The sequence below is a fragment of the Stegodyphus dumicola genome, chromosome 10, assembly GCF_044657685.1.
Source record: "Stegodyphus dumicola isolate Sdum_Otavi_A_Nest chromosome 10, ASM4465768v1".
NCBI classification, from domain to species: Eukaryota; Metazoa; Arthropoda; class Arachnida; order Araneae; family Eresidae; genus Stegodyphus; species Stegodyphus dumicola.
In genome coordinates, this window is record NC_140777.1 from 41,491,645 (window position 1) to 41,513,719 (window position 22,075).

The 22,075-nt window shown below is 32.0% G+C and overlaps 1 protein-coding gene across 9 annotated transcripts in view; it reads left to right on the forward strand.

Moving 5' to 3' along the window:
- The first annotated feature begins 419 nt into the window (after positions 1 to 419).
- LOC118190788 (E3 ubiquitin-protein ligase LRSAM1-like) overlaps positions 420 to 22,075 on the forward strand; it is a 153,963-nt gene continuing 132,307 nt past the window's right edge. For 4 of the 9 annotated variants that reach the window (XM_035361563.2, XM_035361566.2, XM_035361567.2 and 1 more), the window contains exons 1-2: positions 420 to 596; positions 13,497 to 13,565. In XM_035361563.2, the coding sequence (XP_035217454.1) occupies positions 13,497 to 13,565 (69 nt within the window). In that variant the 5' untranslated portion in view covers positions 420 to 596. Of the gene's footprint in view, positions 597 to 11,549; positions 11,731 to 11,928; positions 12,046 to 13,494; positions 13,566 to 22,075 lie in introns of all 9 variants that reach the window. The other 5 variants (XM_085824892.1, XM_085824893.1, XM_035361564.2 and 2 more) reach the window with 5 other exon arrangements.

Here is a 22,075-nt window from a genome sequence, read left to right on the forward strand (position 1 = left end):
TCTAAAAATACAGAATATATTTATCTTACTATAAAGAAAAAACAAAATCATTTATTATTTGGATCATACCATCCAGTTTTTAACATTGGCGCCAACTATCCGATTTGGCGACAATACATCAGAATCAAAACATAGAATGCTACTTTAAATCACCAATCGTACAGTAAAATTAAAGAAAAGAAAAAGGCACATCACATTTCTAACTGAGCAATAAGTTTACATGAAATGTATGATACAAATTTTACAAACGGTATAAACTTTTCACGATAACAAAAGAAACAACATGAAACAACGATATTTTACTGCACAAACACATACACATTCCGCACAGTACCCAACACATATAAAATACAACACAACATCTGTCTACTTTGTCTCTCTGTGAGAAGTATTTATGTTTACCTTGTGCAGAAAGACTTAACGGGTGCAAAACAAAACATCTCTCTAGTTTGTCTGTCAGTTACCTTGGTGCTTTTTAAAATGCCTTTTACTATGTATTGATCTGTATTATAAATATTGTAAATAGTAGGTGTTCATTAGTTGTTACATAACATAAATGCTGCGTCAGTTTCGAAAGAAAACTTGCAAACCTTACGGTAAGTATAATGCTTTGCAGCGAAATAAATTTGTTTCGAAGTTCCCCTATAAATTTGCGTGATGATATCATTTGATGCAAATGCATATAAATTTGACTGTTACAGTATCATGCAATACGTTAGTATTCTGAGGCGGTTCCATTTGTGATTTAAGCAGTGTAAAAATTTCCAGACGAAAATAATTGTATCAAGTTTTTAAGGATTGATTTCTCATCTGGTAGCTTAGTTGATAGCACATAACCTATAAACTGGGTAGATTTATCATATGATTAAGTAAACAGTTTTTAATCAATTTATATTTTTGTTCCGATAATAATATTGCTTTAGTTTTTTTACTTTAGAAATAATTTATGGATACGTTTATTTGAAATAACCAGTTATTTTCGTCAGATTTGTTGCATTAAGGTGAAGGAAGTTTAGGTTGATTAGTCAAACTTATGTGTGAGCTTTGAATCACAAACATACTGACGCCGTAATTTTCTGAATTCCTTCGAACAAGCCAAATAATAACCAAAGTGTAAAAAGTTCTTCCGAGTTACAGATTAAATGGTTAACTGTAAATGTTATTCAGAGGGAATAAGTGGTTAATTTTAAATGTATTTCAGGGGATATACATATTAATCCTTCATAAAAATTCTGATAGCCGCAACTGGAAATCATACTTGGGCATTAAAAAAAAAAAAAAAAAAAATTGATGAGGGCTAAATTAGCAAAGCTATTTTTTTTATTAGTATGACCATCTCAGCTCTGAAAAATGCAGAATTTCTGCACCTGTGTAAAATTTTTATTAGGTACTTAAAAAAAAAAAAAAAAAAAATTATAAATGTTTTCTGAATATTATTTATCGGATTTAAGATATATGTTGTGGCCGTTCTTGCGCTGCTTTCCTGGTGGTATAATACCTTGCTGCTGAAAATAATGCACAGAATTTTTCTGTTGATGATATATTCCTAATTTAACGTGTTGTTTTCTTGAATTAAAGAAATGGGCATATGTGTTATAGTCTTGTACATTTCGTTTGCGTAATCAAATATAAAGATTTGCTGACAATGCTTTGAATTCTGTAATCAAATGTATAATTCCTTGTGTAAAGTTATCATTTGATAATGCCAGCATTTCAAAATATACTGACTAATATCTACATATTTATTTTAAGAAGAAAAAAAAAAAAAGATGATAAATAATTTTAGAAAGCTATTAATTAGACTTGTAGGGAGAAAGAATTGGCTTTTCAAAATAATCTTTTGAATGATTGCATAGAATATGTAATAAAATTCAAAGGTTAAAACTTATTATTATGTAGTATTTGTATCCTATATTAAAAGAGAAAACTGAAGAATCAGAAGAATTATTCCTCAGTACTTCTCCTCAGCTCTTTCCTCAGTATCTTCCCTTGTCCTCTCATATTTTTAATATCATTTTTACTATTTATAGATTTGAGATTTTGTCATATGATGAATTTTAAGGAACTTAAAACTTTGTTAGAGTAAATCAAGTTAGTTTAAATTAAGTATAAGTATAATATTTTCATTAAAAAGAAAGAAAACGATTTTTTTAAAAAAATCATTTACTAGCTTTATACATTGCATAACTCTTGTATATTTTTAGATTTTTAAGTAATCTTATGATGTACACATGTAAATAAGGAGACTTTATCTTACTGATGATAAAATAATTATCGTATTTGATTGTCAGGAATGAATATCAGTTTATTAAAGGAAATACTTTTTATTTTTAGCAATGCAGCTGCTAAAACATAAGATATTTAATTGTTCTAAATTATATTTCATTCTTTTAATTATGTGTTTGCCTGTGTTGAAATGTGTGTTACATGTGTTGAATATCATTGGGAAGAGAATGTGGCATAAACTCAGCATTACCTTCCAGCCACTGATGAAAGAAAGGAATAATAAGGTGAAGGATCTATGTCATTTAGAAAATAGGCTTCAGTTGCTGCCATTATATGCAGCGTTGTGGAGTCATGGAGTCAGAATCTGAATCGGTCAGATTTTGGGGTAAAAGGAGTCGGAGCTGAAGTTGCTAAAAACAGGCCGACTCCGACTCCAGTTTTTGTTGGACAGGTTGAATTTGAAATGAAATTAAAATGAACTGGGAAAAAAAGGAAACATCATCAACTAACTATTTATGGACTATATACATTAAAAATAGTTATTTTATTGACATATTAATAAATAAATATAAGGGAGGAGGATGGATGTGATATTTGCCATTAGTGATTAAACTTATTAATTTAGTTATAAATCTCACTGGTAAATTTAGGTAAGCAGCAAGAACTCCCAAATTTGATGCCATTCTTAGGACGCAAGCAGGAAAAGGAGCAATTATTGATCAAGCAGTGCAATAAGGAAGCACATATTTGATGATAAAGAGTTTTTAGAATTAAGAACTTTTTTTAGAAGAAGTAGATAATCCTAATGTTTCACTAACAGAAAGACTGTGGAATGATCTTGCAGAATTGGGAACTCTTCTTTCTACACCGTATATAGCCACAAAAAAGCTGCAATCTGAAGAATTGACAGGAGGCGAGAATGGAAGAATGGGATGTTTGTTCTTTCTGAAATGGAGGGTTTATTGCAGAAGGAATCATTTCTTCAATAAAGAAAAGAGAAACTAGTTTGCTAGACAATGAGATCTTGCTGGGTTCAATATATGTAGATCCGAAACACCGAATTTTCTTGGATGAGGAACAAATTAAAAGGGCAAGAAAGCCATCTATGAACTTTCATTAAGAATGAAATTATTCTCAGAACAATTGGAGAATTCGAATCAGGACGCCTATTCTAGGATCACTGGATCTGTCTACAACTTAAGCGAACAATATGGACTAAAAAAAACCCGGTATGGACAGCCATCATAACTTATCGGAGAAAGCCATTCTGTGGTCCTCAGTTGGTGGGCGGGTGGGTCCATTTGACTTTACTCAAAGGGGACAAGGCTTCAATGAGCTTTAGACCAATTGCGGTACAGACGAGTGACGAAATTTATAGCGCACGCTGGCTGAATTTCTAGGAATATTATCCCATTATTTCACTAACTCGCACGCTGCATTTGTAGTTAAAAAAAAAAAAAAAAATTTGCACAAAACAGTATTATGACCAACACGCAAGCAGAATATGCTGCTGTGTTATGTGAAGGAAAATCCAGTTTTTAAGGGGAAAGTTAACACAGGAATTTAGAGCTAAGGAATGAAGAGTGATATAGGATACCACAAAAGCAACGTTAAATAGATAAGAGTAAATTAATCAAGCTTACTTCAAATCTTTTTAAAGTTTCATTTCAAATCTTTTTTTTAGAAATAAACAATTTTAATCATTTAAATTTATAATATGATTCATTTGCATTACAATCTAATAGCAAAGTAAGTTTTTTTTTTTCCATGCTTACATTAAAACTGTTTTCACGCAATTTGTTTTACAGTTAATATAAAAAAAACTATTTCTTTAAGTAAGAAATTATAAAGAAAATATTTCTTCCCTTTTTTTATTTTCTTTGTCTATGAAAATTATTTCTTTCAGGAAAAGAAATAAAATTCATTCGCTATTACAATATGGCCGATTGCTGCTGCATTCAGCTATCACACATGCATAAAAATGCTTTATTTTAAGTAATTTATTCTATAATTAACATGAAAGAAAATATTTTTTAATATAAACTAGATAACCAAAATTAAACTAATCCAATTAATGTGATTAATTCGTTTTGCAATTTTTGTCACACAATTACTAATTATATAAGAACTGCTTATTTTAAAATTCTTCCTTCTCAAAAGATTTTATTCTGTGAAAAATGCAAGTACTAACGTAAAAATAATCAGTGTAGGTCTCCTGCAGTTGAAGTCCTTGTCAAACCAGTGTTTCGACCCATTAAATAGAAAACTAATAATAATAATCAGTATCTCTTTTACAATATAAAAATGAGAACTCTGCTATGAACAGTACCTATTTTTTTTTTTTAAAGTTTGCAAAGAAACAATGATTTTTTAATACTAATAGATTACAAAAGTACTATTCCATGAACAAACCCTCAGTCTTATTGACTGAGGGTTTGTTCATGGTTATATAGTATAGTTATTGTTACTTTATAGCAGAATACAATAATAATGCAGTAGAATTCTGCTAATAAGCCCACCAGGGGCCGAGCAGTAGAATCGCTGAAAGCAAGTAGTTTGGTCCGAGTTTCGAATCCCGCGAACGAGCTGGCCACATCGTCGTTTTCGTGGTTTTTCCCATGTGTAATGTATATACAAGCAAGTTTCCCTCAGAAAGTCCTCTCTTAGAAACCTGTTTTAAAACATAATAAAATTACGCACACACAAAGGGAAAAAAAAAAAAAAAATCTGAAAGCCTTCAGATTTTGTATTACTCCCAAAGGGCCATTTTTTTTAACGTTTGCATGTTACCTTTATTTATTAAATATCATGTTTTTTGCACTTAAACCATAAAATTCAATTCAACAGCAATATCATATAATTTAAAAAAAGCATATCTTTAGAATTTCCGATACATAGTCTCGTGTGCTAGAGATAAAAATGTTTCTTTCCTCTTTTTTTTTCCATACAATGTTGCCATTGCTCGCTTTGAAATCGTTGGGTTTCTTAATCAAAAACTTATAAATGCTTTACAAAATATGAAATAGATCATAAAACAAATTCCCAGTTCCAAATTTGGGCCTTCAGATGCCTATATTAGCCATGAAATTCTGAATAATGTAATCCTCCATTATTCAGAATTTCATGGCTCTAGGTACCGTTGTTTTATCAGAGTGTGAGAAACATTCATACATTTATGCAGATTCCTCATTATTTAATTTCTTTAAATATACAATAATACTTAATGGCAATGATTTGAAAAGTGAAACGCCACAAAATGGCAAAACGAAATTAATAGCCCCTCTGGGCTAAAACTTATTTTTAAAAGTATCACACTATTAGTAGTACTGCTACTGAAAAAAAATTATAAAGCTATTTTATAGTTTTATAATTTTTTTAAAAATTATAAAGCTATTTTATAGTTTTATAATTTTTTTAAAAATTCTTATTTTACAGTAGTGTGAATTTCGCATAATAATGAACGGCATTCCTTTTTGTGTTCACAGTATTGTTCGTAAGGTATTCAACTCTTAGATTTTAAAGTAAACGTAATTCTTGCTGTACATAAATCGAGTAGAAGCTTATCGGATGTCTATATTTGTATTAAACGAAGAAGGTTTATGTGCTTGATAAACTTATTATCTTCTACATTTTTAAAGCATACAATTACAATTTATATCTATAATTTCAGGTATAGTATAATTAACCTTTCTTTCAGTAGAAATTGGGTTCTTGTTTTCTGAAGGTGGTTCCAAATACTTTCTCAGTTCATCGCAAATTAGTCATCGCAAATTAGTCATTTCTCAGTTCATCGCATCTCAGCCCACCAGAGCAGAGAAACACACTCTTTAGCTCAAAAGGACAGTCTTACTGATGGATATGTTTGTTTAGAAGTATTACAAGGCCTTCCAGCTTGGTAAAATCAGGAATTGTAAATGAAAGATAATAACGGTGAAACCATAATTTCTGAAACTGTTACTCCTGTTATATTTTTGGTGTTAAAATATAATTTAAACTATAAATTTTGGCAATCTGAAATACGCAATAAAAACATCTTTTGGCAGAGCAAAAGCATCAACATATTTTCTATAAATTCGCCACTGATTCAGAGATCTAGGACCGTATTCTTCGTTTAAATATGAAAAAATCGGTGGCGAAAACACATACAAAGCCACTGTCTACTTAGTATGTCAACTGCACAATCCTGATTGACGATGCGGAAACACTTTTTCGTGCACTTTCGACAACTCCCGTACTCGGAGAATGTAGGATGTCGGGCAGACCTGTTTTTCACTAGCAGCGACATCTGGCGGCTCACAACTTGCTGTCAACTCTCGTAGCATAGATTTAACAATCCAGAACAGTGAAATTGCAGACATTGTAATTGAGTTTCCACATCCTCTTTTAGTGATGAATTAAATTTTGAGAAATATTTTTGGATAATATTGAAAAGGCTAAGGCAAAGCGAATGAAAATAAAAAACCAAGAGCCTTTAGATATAAAAATGAAAAATTACAAACAAAATTTCTACAGGGCTTATGAAGAAAAAGAGATTTTTGATTCGCTTGCAAGACATGTCTTTTAGAACTTACAAAAATCTATCCTGAAAGGTTAAAAGAAGTTAGCCCTAACAGTAACAGCTCTTCCTCCTACTCAAGTTAATGTGGAAAGACTAATCTTAGCTCTGAAGTTTATCAAATCGGATCTTTTGCTCTCCAAGAAAGAAGAACGTGCCGAAGCTATACTGTTTCTCAGAAATAACTAATGCCAGTTTTTTCATTTCATAATAAATGCTAATTAATATAAATAATTTGCTATGTCATCAATTTTTTTCTGAAGCGTCTATTACGTCTTTTATATTAACAAAAATAATAAGCTGTAACCCATGTGTATATGTTTACATATATGTAAGAAAAAGAATATGTAAAAAATTAAATTAGCCGCTTAAATTAATTTCCCTTCTCTATTCTAAAAATAGCAACATCTATTCGCACTGCGTCAGTTCGAGAAAAATCTATGTCATATGACTCTTGCATAATTATGATGATGTAAACGGAACTAAAACTCATAACAGCCAATGATAATTTTACAGCAAATTATTATATATATTTTTTATTGTGGAATGTATTAGTGCAGTTCTCAAAGGCCAGTTACATTATGCAAGAAATGGAGGCCTTTTCAAGTAACTGCCTAGGCACCCTGGGCCACCAGAGCAGAGAAACACACTCTTTAGCTCAAAAGGACAGTCCTACTGATGGATATGTTTGTTTAGAAGTATTACGAGGCCTTCCAGCTTGGTAAAATTAGGAATTGTAAATGAAAGATAATAATGGTGAAACCATAATTTCTGAAACTGTTACTCCTGTTATATTTTTAACAGGATTATGTAACGATTTGTTATGTTATATTAACGGGTCATTTAAAGAAAATATACAGTTAAACATAGTATATACTATGTATATAGTATGTATACTATGTGTGTATATGCATATACTATGTGTGTATAGTATATATATATATATAGTATATGGAAGTGCGACACAACCACCAGAGGGCCTCACCGATGCGCCAGCAGCGAGGTGAAAGAGGAGTATGACAGAGACTCTTCTGCTATCCCACGCGAAGGTGGTGAGATTTATGTCTACACGTGAAGGTGTAGAATAAGGAACTGTAGTTTTCCTCGCGAAGGTGGTAAATTGACTGTATAATACAAATCACAAGTGCGAGGTGGTAAATTGAACTGTTTAATACATCAGCAAGTGCGAGTAGGCACTAATCGGTTATGTGATAAGACTGGTAAAACTATACAGAATCCTGTTTGTATCAAACGGCACTTGTATTTAATCTAATTTGTACCTTTTCTGAAGTATCCAAGTATGAATTATCCAAATATCCCGGCCGATGTTTTCCACACCACAGAACATTTAATAAAGATAATCAGAAACAATAATCAGAAATAAAGATAATTTGTACCTTTTCTGAAGTATCCAAGTATGAATTATCCAAATATCCCGGCCGATGTTTTCCACACCACAGAACATTTAATAAAGATAATCAGAAAAGGTAGAAATTAGATTAAATACAAGTGCCGTTTGATACAAACAGGATTCTGTATAGTTTTACCAGTCTTATCACATAACCGATTAGTGCCTACTCGCACTTGCTGATGTATTAAACAGTTCAATTTACCACCTTGCACTTGCTGATGTATTATACAGTCAATTTACCACCTTCGCGTGGAAAACTACAGTTCCTTATTCTACATATATATATATAGACATTCTTTGGATCATTTTTGGTGATGGTGATAATTTTCAAAGTCACGCCAAGGCTGCACCGTATACTAGGATTTTACCCAAAGTAGCTGAAGACCTGCATACATGAATGTTGCAGTGCTAGGTATTCCTGATTGCACTTTGTTGTAGCTTCTGATACTGGCATAAGGGATTTCTCCAACAGAAGACAGATGCTATAAACAGTTTGGTATAATCTCTATCAGTGCTACGTAAAGCATATTAGTGCAATGATAACTTAGTCACCACTGTCACTGACTGTATTTATCTCAACTTGCAGCATTTCAGGTGTACAGCAAATAATTCAATATAATTGTATCCTTTGAATTTGCACATTCGTGTCATGTAGTGTTTTCTAAATTTGATTGTTTTATGGTACTTGCATGTATATACATTGAGTCAAAATAGTATAAGGGAGAATAAGCTTTCATATATTTACTTGAAAGGATAATTAAATATTTCATTTAAACAAGAAATATTTATTTATGCTATATCTTAGAGCTGAACAAAATCAAAAACCATAAAATTAATTAAAAATAAAATGAATATTAAATACATTGAGTCAAAATTGTATAAGGGAGAATAAGCTTTCATATATTTATTTGAAAGAATAATTAAATATTTCATTTAAACAAGAAATATTTATTTATGCTATATCTTAGAGCTGAACAAAATCAAAAACCATAAAATTAATTAAAAATAAAATGAATATTAAATACATTGAGTCAAAATAGTATAAGGGAAAATAAGCTTTCATATATTTATTTGAAAGAATAATTAAATATTTCATTTAAACAAGAAATATTTATTTATGCTATATCTTAGAGCTGAACAAAATCAAAAACTATAAAATTAATTAAAAATAAAATGAATATTAAATGTTACACATTTCATGTCAAAATGAGAAAGCAATGGTAAAAAGGTATTGAGTCACACAAACATATTTAAAACAAATTGCTGTAATAATGTGTTGGGCCTTTTTTCATTTTCATAAATTCACTGACTTTTCTAGACCTGAATTTCATAAGATTTTGATTGAGATTTTTTTCTGTTTTCCATAAGTTGCGGTGATTTTTCTTTAAGTATATATCTTTTGGAAATTTTCACATTATTACTTTTGCCTTGCAAATGATTTCAAGTCTGCATTTATAGGGTTGATATCTGCACTAAACACAACCCTTTTGATTACTTGGGGATTGATATATGCAATGCAAAAATTTGAAAAAATCAACATTATGCTACAGATCATAATTTTGATGCAGTTTTAATATGATGGGTATGCTTATTTTTTACTGTAATTCAAACTTTATTTAAAAATATCCAAATACATAAAATTATCAATTTAGCCATCAATAAAATATAGAATTTAAATGCCTCAACCACTCATGCTTAAGACCATGTGGTTGCCTATGTTTTACTGAAGGAATAAGATTCTTCATTTGAAATTCAGTATCGAATTTTTACCATACCATTTTCATTTAATCAGTCCATATTTATATGGACTGATTAAATATATTTATTAAATATATTTATTAGATATGTTTTATTAGTTACTTTACTCTTATTTACATAAAGCCAAATTCCAAAGATTTTTGAGACTTTAATACAGTTCTTAGTGAATTGTAATCATGCCCTTTGATACACTTTCTGAGAAATGGTTTGCTTCTAGCTATCCGGTTGTAAAAGTTATTTCTTCTTAAAATGTTTTGTAAGAATTTTTACATTACTAGATATGCTTAATATTTGATGGGCTCTTAAATCAGTCAGACTTCACTGGTTTTTAGATTATAAATAACTTTTATAATGATTCACTTTTTTCACATTCACTCTATATCCTTAGATGCTTTGGAAACCTGTTTCATGGTTTATTTTCAAGTAAAGTTGTCTTTCAGTACTTCAAAATTAAATTCGATAGCATATTTTATTTCAAATTCAGTAATCAGCTATTTTTTTCTCAAATTTTTTATGATTCTAATGAAAGATTGTAAGTTTGCTCGTATCAAAAGAGATCTCAATTTCTTCAATGATGTTAATAAAGTAGCTCTGAAAACTTAAGGTTTAAAATCCTTATTCAAGGTGTTTTACAAAAAATAAAAGCCCGCTACAATTGGCTTCTTATAGCACTTGTACCACAATGCCCCATACTTTTTTTTAACCTTCATTTCATATTTAAATATAAGGTATTTAAAATATCTCAATTATTCATTAGCACTATTTAATGTTATTCCTCTTAATAGATTTAGCATGGTATTTAGACACATAATGTGATGAAAAATATTAAGTTTTGGAATAATAGTTGAATTCTTATTCACTAAAATTTTAAATGGTTCATATGTCCCATAAATTTTTTGATTCACTGGAACTATCCGTGCTGTTCTTTTTTGAAAATCAGTATTACGAGAACTGACATAACTTTCAGATCGTGTATCTGAAGTTTGCTTTCCAACAAGAAGTTTTCATGTAGTTTTCCCACAAGGAACAAAAGAAGTATATGTTAGAAAAACTAAAATGTTTTTTTTTGGGGGGTAGGGAAGTGGCATGTGTGATATCCTTGGAGTATTCCTACAGAGAGAAGTTCGCTGAGATTTAAAATAAATAAATAAAATGAAGATGCTTAGAGACTTAAGTGTTTGGTATTACCGAGTAAGACTGAGGCTTTAGATTGCATCAATAGGTATAATTAACTTTCCTATACAGTAGCTATAATTAACTTTACAAGCATTGGACAAATTTACTCAAAATCACGTTACGCGTCAAATTGATTCAGATTTTAAAACTGCAGAAAAGCAATACACTTTTTGACATACGTTGCCCAATGCTCAATGTTTTTATAGCTCCGTCTTTTGCTGTGGCGCTGAAGTAGGCAACTCACAATTTTAGAAAAATGCATTTTATCTGGCAACCCACTAAATGTGCATCATTATGTTATCATATCAAGGGTTATGTTTGTGGTTTCTGCTTTTGATTAGTAGTCCTCCCCCCTTGTTACAAATTATAATGCAACTGTATAGTTTTCCTGCTAATAAAAAAAGAAATGTTGTATTTTTTTAGAAATATAGTGTTTTGCCTTATGTAGAAATGCACATCCCATGAAGTTGTATTTTACAAACATTGGAGAATTTGAGTTAATATTATGGGAATTCATTTGGAGAAAACGCCTGAAAAGAAAACAAGACTGTATTGAAGAGATTTTAAAGCAGACAGCTGAGTAGTATCCACTGGCTATAAAAATGTAAATATTGTCCAGATTAATTTTTATTAACAGTAGTAAAGTAATAAAATGCATATAAAATGATGCATGCTTTTATTTATCTCCAATGTTTCATTATTATAGAAGTTTTGCAGCCTGAAAGTAGTTTATGAAATGTTTGTAGGTGATTGTGATACAGTTTCTTTTGAGTTCTGTGATTTTTTTTTAAATTTAAAACAGATCAATGTGGACATGGAGAGCAATGCAAGTTTGTTCTACAGAGCCAATATGTAATTCTGTGATTTTTAAGTTAAAACAGATTGTTGTAGACATGGACAAACGACAGGGAAAATAGAAAGTTAAGTTTTTTTTTTTTTTTTTTTTTTTTTTAGTATGGGTGTTTGTTTCATTTTTAATTTAGTTCATTTATTACTTTAATGTTTTGTTCTAATATGCTTTATGGTTTATTATGCATGTTACTTGCATTTTTAACTTCGTTAATTCATTGCTGTTTTGTATAATTTTCAGCATACTTCTATTTTATAAAATGACTACTGTTTCTTATGTGTTAGGTTTGCAAAAAAAAATTGTTGCTAATGGTTGGCAACTTTGCAGGATGGTTGGGTAGATAATGCAATAGTGCTAGTTTTTCTTGATAAGCCAAATGCTTTCCAGGTACCTTAAGTGTTGGCTTATTAGAATTCTTTTTTTGGTAATTAAAAGTGCTAAAAATACTGTTTCCTTACAATGAAAAGTAAAGTTTTTACATATTAGCATTGTATCTTGTAAGTAGTTGTATCTTAGTTGAAATCAAATTTTCTGAATGATGTGCATAATAGTTCTGTTTCAGCAAGCACCACCTCCATTTTTGTTGTACTCCAGGTTCTAACAGTTTTTAGAGGAAAATGATGGTATTTTTTGTTCTTGAAGTCAGTTTTTGCACCAAGTTTCTAAAGAGAACAATTGTTTCGAATCTCTTCTTAAAATGATCACTACATAACTCTCACTAGAACAAAAGAAACAAAAACCTGCTTGATAGAGATTTATTGGCTGACTTTTAAGATAAATACCAAATTGAAATGTAAACTGTGTATATTTGTAATAAATAATATTTTGTTATAAGATATAATTCCCCCCCCTTCTGCAAACTGTAGCAAAGTGATCTGCAACCAGCAAGGATCAGCAAACTGCACCAAGATGGTCATGCTAATATGCAAATACCCAAATTTTGTATTATAAAATTAAATTGAGACAATGAAATACAGCACATCCTTTTTAGAAATAGAAATAGTTTTCATTTCCATGTAATTTCCCTCAAAAATGTCTTTAAAAACAATAATTTATTTATTTATTAATTTTTTAATCGTATGTCTATAGTACAACTCTGCAATGGATGTTTTCAGTTATACAGAATAGGGTACTCTTCTGCATAACTGAAAACATCTATCTGTCTGTATTCTATCTTCTGTTATTGTAGCTGGAAATGAAAGCCTGTATGTGCGTATATGTGGATACACGCATTCATTCATACGTATATATATATATATATATATGAATACATGAACAAATACATGCATACATTTATCAGTAGGCTCTGATAACCTAACAGTACCCAGAATAGATTTAATAAACCCATGAAAAAAACATTTTTTGTGCATATTATTTTTCTTCATTCATTTAGCAGACTGCAGGAAACATTTTAATACGTGCACCACATACTGATTTTAGTTTAATAACATTTTCTGCCACAATTACATTTCTGTGTTTATATTTTGATGTAAAGTTTATTTATTTCCTCTATTTTTCAGATGCCATTCTGGAGTGACTCTAGTAAAGCTGAAAACTACAAAGCTAAACTTGAACATAAAATGTGCATTGTAAGTACATAACTGTGAGAATTTCCATATTTTTATGTCATTTCATGTGAGATTATTTGGTGTGGTCTTGTGTATCAATGCAATCACCTTAGTAGAAGTCATCAACTTTTCAGAATGTGCCAAACTCTGGCAACCATGTTTATAACCATTCTTCTGGCAACCATGCTCATAACGGTCCTTCAGTCAAGGAAAGCTGCTATTTTCGTATGGGTTCTTCTTTGTTGTACATCAAAAAGAATAATAGCGCATAGAAAATTAGAAAGATTCGAAGAAGAGTGGTTTTTTTTTAAAATACAGTACGTAATCTCTATTTAAGAATTCAAATTTTGTATTTTAAATTGCTAAATTATGTTTTTTCATATGCTGATAATCTTTATTGATTTACAATAAATAACGATAGTTTCGGAATCTTTCTTAAAAAAATGGCGTGAAAACCACCAGCTTACACCTGATAAGTACTATCTTTTATCTGTAAAAAATTGGCAGATTGCGTCAAGGTGGTTGCATTAATTTTCAAGTACCTTTGGTTTTTTATTTTCTGAATTTTTCTTTTTATAAAAAAAAAAAAAACATAGAATGACTAAAGATAGATAGAAAACCATAGAATGACAAAAGCTTTTCAAATGAATTGCTTTAAAAAAAGTAGAAAATACAAAAATTCATGAATTTTAATTGGATAAAAATAGCAAGAAATAAATTAATTTAAAATTTCACATATTGGGGAAAAATAATAAAGTGTTAAATTTTAAATTCAAATTTTTGATTTAAAATTTTGTAATTGAATTTTAAAAGTGTGCAGTTTTTCTTTAGATATAAAAAATTTGTTGAATTTTTAAAACTTTTATTAGAACTTATAAAAATGTTTTTTTATTGCAGAATGTATTTTATGTGAAAAGAATTGAAGAATAGTTTTAAAAAAGACATAAGAATATGCACTTTTTTAAAGCAGTTAAATTATACAATGGCTAGGTTGTGTGTATTGTATGACTGGTTGAACTTCCTGTACCGCCATTAGAGGCTTAACAGGGCATAGTGAAGCTATTTAATTAAAAAAACATTGAGATCTAAAATAAATCAGGCACATTAAGCAGTAGAACTACCACCTTACTACCTGAAATAACTTAAAATAGAATAAACAACTAAAATATGAACTTGAAGTCTAGGAGCTGGTGAGATTTACCAGCTGCACCAACAAAAGCACATTATTACATACTTTGTAAAATATAACACATGTTATTTGCATGCATAAAAATATATTACTTACATATGCAAAGAAATAAAATAACAGAATATCATAAACATTCTAGTTTTCCTATATGCAGACAGGGGAATTTTAAGCACAATCAATATATAAATTTATTTCATTTACAGATACATATTTTATGAAATTTGACAATTTCAATTTAGTAACTGTATTTTTACTTAGATTCTTTAAAGTATTAAATTTAGCAATATCTGGAATAAATCTTAGAACAATATTTTTCATACAAGAGCATTTAAACAACAGGTGCTCAATATCGACATTACTCATGCCACATGGACAAGCACAATTTTTAATCGAAAACCTGTTATAATAAAAGGGAAAGTGTCCATGATTAGTTAAAGCTTGGTTTAGATACTTGTCACTTAGGCATCTTTCTCACTTACAATTGAGATTAAATTATAAGTGAATCTTCCTTTAGAATCTGGGTCGTTCCACTTTGCTTGCCATAGAGTCAAACTTTTTCTTTTCAACAGGGATTTCAAACTGTCAAAGGAAGTGTTTACTTCAAAATCAATAATTTGATTTTCAGTGGCAGCCTTTGCCAATCTATCTGCTAACTTGTTACCAATGGTATCAGTATGACTCTTCGTCCAAAAGAGTTTAATATCTCTGAAAGCGCTAAGAAAAATGAGCATGTCTTTTATCTGTTTAATTAGATCGTTACTTGGACAAACACCCATAATTGAAACAATTGCATTTTCGCAGTCACTATAGATTTCTACAGGATCTATCGCAGAATTAGAAATAAGCCAATACAAGGCCTCTCGCAGGGCCACTAACTCTGCCTGATAGACAGAGGCATTGTCAGAAAGTCTACATTTCCTTTGTAAGCTTAGTTTCTCATTGTGTGTATTGTATGTATTCCTCAACAAAACAGAGTGATAGCTGCTTTTGATGAAATTGCTTTAATATAGAATACAGTAAAAACTTGACTATCTAGTATTCAACTAATTGAAAACCTCAAGTATCTGGAATATTTGAGAATTTTAGAAAAAAATCCCCCCCCCAATTAAATAAGAGATTTATATTATCATTATAAGAACTTGCTATACAGTCAAAAGTCTTTAATCCGGACTCATCGGGACTTTGGCGATTCCGGATTATTGATTTTTCCGGATTATAGATCATCAGTTTAAATCTGGTAAGATGGCATGCAGAAACTATAAAATTGAAAATATGAAACCATAATTTATAAAATAAAGAACAATTATGATCTAAAGGGTGTCAAAATTTAGAAAAAAAAAAAAAAACCTTGATATTTATTTGTTTACTTTATTAAACATTTCTTTCAATGCGCGTATGCGTAAAGCGTACATTACCCATAGTCGAAATTAGAAAATTGCAACCACAAAACTACTTGATGTGTACTCGTGATATTTATAATGACGAGGAATTTGATTTAAATCATATCAAAGACGGAATACATCGAGATGAAATACTACATTTAGTAAGGAATTATAAGCTGAATAAAATAAAAACATCTGCTCTGAAGATAAGGATAGTGCTGACAGATCAACTTTCAGTTCTTTGTGCACCACGACGTCCCCCCTCCCCCCGCAGAGCAGAGTGAAATTGATAAACAGATTTTGGAATGGTTAGAGAAACAAAGGATATGCCTTTATCCATTTTTTGCAGCAATTCCACTTTTTGTTTGATGGACATCGAAACATACCTTCGCTTTGTAGATCCTTTGTCAGCTCCAGCATCGGAAATTTTATTTGACATAATCCAAAGTTCAAGCTTACTTTTATAAAATTGCTCTAACAGTCTGCGAAAAATAATAAGCCGGATCCAATTCGAAGATTAAGGAACAACGCAATCTGCAACATTAACTGAAATAGATGATTAGAGCTTAGCTTATACTGTCCGTTATACATTAAACGTGCATGCGAAACGTATTATGCGCATGCGTAAAAGTATTATGCGTATGCGTAAACGCCTATGCGCATGCGTGAACGCATTATGCGTTGACGCATGTGCAGAAAGATTGTAGTTTTGAGGTCTGGATTATAGATCATTCCGGATTATGGGTGTCCAGATTAACGACTTTTGACTGTATTATGAGCATGTGTACACTGCGAAAAAACATCATTTGTTAATTAAATTATTAAATTAATAAAATCATTAAATTTTACATCATTTGTACATAAGTTGCTTAAAGTTACTTTACAATTTCACCAAATTAACCTCAGCATCAGTCTCTTGGTCTAAAACAGCATTTCTATTTGTAACTTGAAATTGAGAAAAATGCATACTTAAATTCAGAGCTTCTTGTTACTTAAGAACAAATGAAATGACCTTGCTTGAGGCAAAATTTAAAATTAATTTCTTTTTTCTGTACTCTTCCATTCACTTATGAAACCCTCCCATGAACTATATAGGCTTACTTGCCCTACTCTAATTTTTCTCCTGGGTTGTGTCTGACTGTCTGGCTGAATTTGCTGTTTTATCTTCTGGGGTCTTTGCTGAAATCTTCTAGCTTTTTCATGTCCTTGAGAAAACTCTGTCTCTGCTGCCTGCTTTATAGTTTGGGGATATGGTCTCTGACTTGAAGTTTCCATTGAATTTCTCAATTAGAGCTTAGGCGGACTGGATCAGTGGAACTTTCGTCTCCTTCTCTTCTGTGGTGGTGGAATTTCCTCCATTGGGCATTTCTGCCACAGAAACTAACATATGCTTGTTCAAATCTTGGATAAAACTTTCCTACTTTATCTTCTACAGCACATGATAATGAATGTTTTCACTTATGTGTTTTATCTCTCATTTCGTAATTAACTTCTTGCCTTTTCCTCCCACAATATATCTTCTGCTTTCCCCTTGTAATTTCCAAATTCTTGATGATTTGATCTGTTAATTTCTGTATATCATACATTTTAAACTCTGCTGTTCTCTTTTGAACACACACACAATTAATAATCCTGGGGGTAATTAATTTTTTCCCCAAAATAATTCTGCTGGTGTCTTCCATGTTGTGTCATGTTTAGCCAATCTTAAAGCAAATGTTAATTCATTAACACAGTCATGATAGCATTTATGATAGTTTTTCACATAGCAACATATGATCTTAACTGTATTCTTAGTTACCTTCTACGGTCTTATTTATGTTTGGTTGAGATTGATAAGGTAGCATTTTTAAATGTTGTATGCCAAATCCTGCACATAGTCCATCGAATATTTGACTAATAAACTGTTTACCATTATCTGAAATTACTTTTAAAGGAGCTCAGTATTTTAGAATATATTTATTTAGAAAAAAGCCTGAAATGTTCTTAGTGGAGGCTTCTTTTAGGGATGCTATCTCTTCCCACTGAGAAAAATGATTTATGGTAGAAATAAATACCCATTTTTATTGACTTCACTATGTGGGTATGAGTCTAATAAGTCTATTCCAATTAAATTGTGGGGTTCCAACCTTTTAGCTAACAGCGAAGTGTGTAGGAACCTTGTGAACAGGTAAGCGAATAATCGCTTTAGTTCAGAAACATAAAACTCAAGAAGGGTTAATTACCCTTTATTTCTCAAAATAAGAACTTAAGTCGACTCCTTCTCAGAGCATACTGCAAAGCCTCCACTTGGGCTTGAAATCAAAGTAATAAGAAGCAAAACTTAACTAATGCAAGTAAAAAGATACAACCAAAGCTATCAAGATTTCTAAGTAGTTGGCCCCTAAATATCAAGTAAGCTGTTGAAGCTATCAGGGGCCTGAAGTATGGCCGAACGTAGTAACTCAGAGAGAGAGTGTGACAAAAGGCAAACGCATACTAGTCAGAAACTCTGGCTGTCTAATGAAGTCAGTGTATCTTTGACTTTAATACTGCTCTTACTCATTTGCATTAAATGCGATTCTAAAAACACATTCTGGTAGGAAAATGTAAGCTGAAATTAGGAGGACCAGGAAAGTAGCTTTAACTAAAGATAACCGTTGAAAACTTTTGATAAACCTTACAAATTTATTAGCCTTTATACTATCTAGATGTGGGGTCAGGCCATTATTAATATCATTACTTAGCTTGTATGTACGAGCTGACATATGCTCTTAAAAATTTTTGTAAGTGTGGTAAATATACAGCTTTACAAACTTGCTGTACTGCTTTTCTTAGGCTCAAGTGGCCTGAAATTGGCAAGACATGTAACTTTTGTAAAATGCTTAACCTTAAACTAGTTGGGATAGCCAGTTTGAATTCATAATTATAATTAGTAGTTTTTTGCTTAAAATTAGAAATTGTCAGTAACTTAATAATTTGGTCTTTATTCCTAATTTCTATAATGTCATGATGCTTAAAATGGTCAAGATCTTTTATATATAAGCATAAATGTCTTTAAATTCAGGATCCCTTTGTAATTCAGTAGTTTCACATGAATCAGGGATTTTCGTAGTAAGCATAGAACATCTTATCATATTTCCCTCTAATCCAGTTTTATTCTTGATAATGCATCGGCCACCACTTTTTCTTTTTCAGGAGTAAATTCATTGATTATATTTAATTCTTTAAGTTTAAGGACCTATTTGTTCAATCTCTTGCAAAAAATTCTTTCCTGACTCCCAGCCACATGATTAAAATAAATTGTAACAGAAAGTTTCCCCAAATATACTTTAAATATTTGAACTGCTAACAAAACTGCTAGTGTTTCTCTTTCGGTAGCCATATAATTTCTCTGTGTAGGATTGGCCGTTTTACTAAATTATGCAACTGGGGAACCTTTTTGAGTTAGAACAGTACCCATTACTTAATTGGAGGTAGTCACAGTTCTAAGTTTTCATTGCCTTCAGAAGACTTTAATATGGGCACTTGAAATAATGCTTGTCTAAATTGTTCGAAAGCAGCATTTGCTTTGGCTGACCAAGTAAATATTGCTTCTTTCTTGGAAAGGCATAAGCACCCTTTTTTATGATAAATGTAGTTTTCAGCATGTCTTCTGGCTATACGGCAATTTGAAAATATCTTAAGTATAATTTAATAATAGATTATACTTTTTTATACTATAATTTAATAATAGATTTTTGAGTAAAAGGAGTCGGAGTTGGAGTCGCTAAAAAACACATTGACTCCGACTCCAGTTTTTGTTGGACAGTTTGCATTTGAAATGAAATTAAAATGAATTGAAAAAAATTAATGACAAGCTAAGTTATTATTTTTATTTATGGACTGTATACATTACCAAATAGTTATTTTCTATTTTATTGACATATTAATAAATAAATATAAGAATGAATATGATATTTGCCATTAGCAATTAAATTGATTCATTTAGTTACAAACCTCACTGGTAAATTTAGGTAAGTAGCAAGAGCAGCAAGATCCCCCAAAAATTGATGCCATTCTTAGGAAGCGAGCAGGAAAAGGAGCAATTATTGATCAAGCAGTGCGATAAGTACATATTTGATGATAAAAAGTTTTTCAAATTAAGAACTTTTTTAGAAGAAGTAGATAATCCTAATGTTTCGCTAACAGAAAGACTGTGGAATAATCTTGCAGAATTGGGAACTCTTCTCTCTACACCATATATAGCCACAAAAAAGCTGCAATCTGAAGAATTGACAGGAGGTGAGAATAGAAGAATGGGATGTTTGTTCTTTCTGAAATGGAGGGTTTATTGCAGAAGGAATCATTTCTTCAATAAAGAAAAGAGAAACTAGTTTGCTAGACAATGAGATCTTGCTGGGTTCAATATATGTAGATCTGAAACACTGAATTTTCTTGGATGACGAACAGATTAAAAAGGCAAAGAATGTCATCTATGAACTTTCATTAAGAATGAAATTATTCTCAGAACAATTGGAGAATTCGAATCAGGACAGTGAAAGTACAGTCATTGCAATTGAGTTTTCATCATCCTCTTCCAGTGATGAATTAGATTTTGAGAAATACACTCACGTTTGTGAAAATTGCAACACCATGAAGGACTTACGCGAGTGAGCTGAAATTTTCAGGAAATGCAAAGTAGCGCATGATATGCAAATGATTAGAATTGCAAATCCGTAGCGCATGCGTATGCTGAGCAGCGCCCTCTGAACGGCTGATGGATCCGAATAAATAGACGGCTGTAGCGAGGCGTGTATGGTTATCGGTGATTATCTGCTAGTGGTAAACGTTAACTCAATCTGTACTTATGCCTCGTCGACGAAAGAGAGCGAGATTTGAACAACTTACAGAGTTTGAACGAGGAAGAATCATCGGCCTTCGTGAAGCTGGATTGTCGTATCGTGCAGTAGCCTCTCGTGTGCAGCGTAACAGCAGCACAGTGATGCGCGTTTGGAAGCAGTGGACGGACGAGTGTCGGACAACTCGGAAATCCGGGAGTGGACCCCGAAATGTGACGTCAGCTCGCGATGATAGACACCTGGTCCGCATGGCGCGGACGGACCGTACAGCTTCCTCTAGACAATTGGCAGCACTGTGGTCAATAGCTACAGGTGTGTCATTGTGTGCTTCATCAATTCGTAGACGTCTGCTGCAGTGTGGACTGCGCGCACGAACTCCTTTATACAGGATCCCCCTAACGCACGACCATCGCCGCCTGCGGCTACAATGGGCCAATCAGCATAGAGACTGGCGTGCTGATTGGCAGCATGTCGTGTTTTCTGACGAATCCCGCTTTAATTTGTGGTACCATGATGGCCACATTCGTGTCAGACGCTATGCCGGTGAACGCCACCTTCCGGAGTGCATTATCGAACGCCACAGTGGATGAACACCCGGAGTTATGGTCTGGGGCGCCATAGCATATCATAGACGATCTCAATTGCTACGAATTGTGGGCAATCTGAACAGCAATCGGTATATCCGTGAAGTTCTACAGCCCGAAGCTGTTCCCTTCCTTCAAAGCTTGCCAGGCGCTGTATTTCAACAGGACAATGCCCGCCCTCATACTGCTCGGATTGTTAAATCCTTCTTTGCAGCGCAGCAGGTACAGCTTCTTCCTTGGCCTGCGTGTTCCCCGGATATGTCGCCAATTGAACATGTGTGGGATGTCATTGGTCGGCGTCTTGCTCGTGATCCTCGTCCTGTTGCGTCTGCAGACGAACTTTGGGTACGCGTACAAACGATATGGAATGCTCTTCCTCAGTCAGACATTCAAACTTTGTTTGACTCCATGCCACGTCGTGTAGCAGCACTTATTGCGACGCGTGGTGGCCACACAAAATACTGATTCTGATCTCTTGTTCTTGTTTGTTTGCTTTGAACATTTAATCATTTATTTGTACCACTACCACTCAACTGTGTATTAAATTGCATTCAATTAT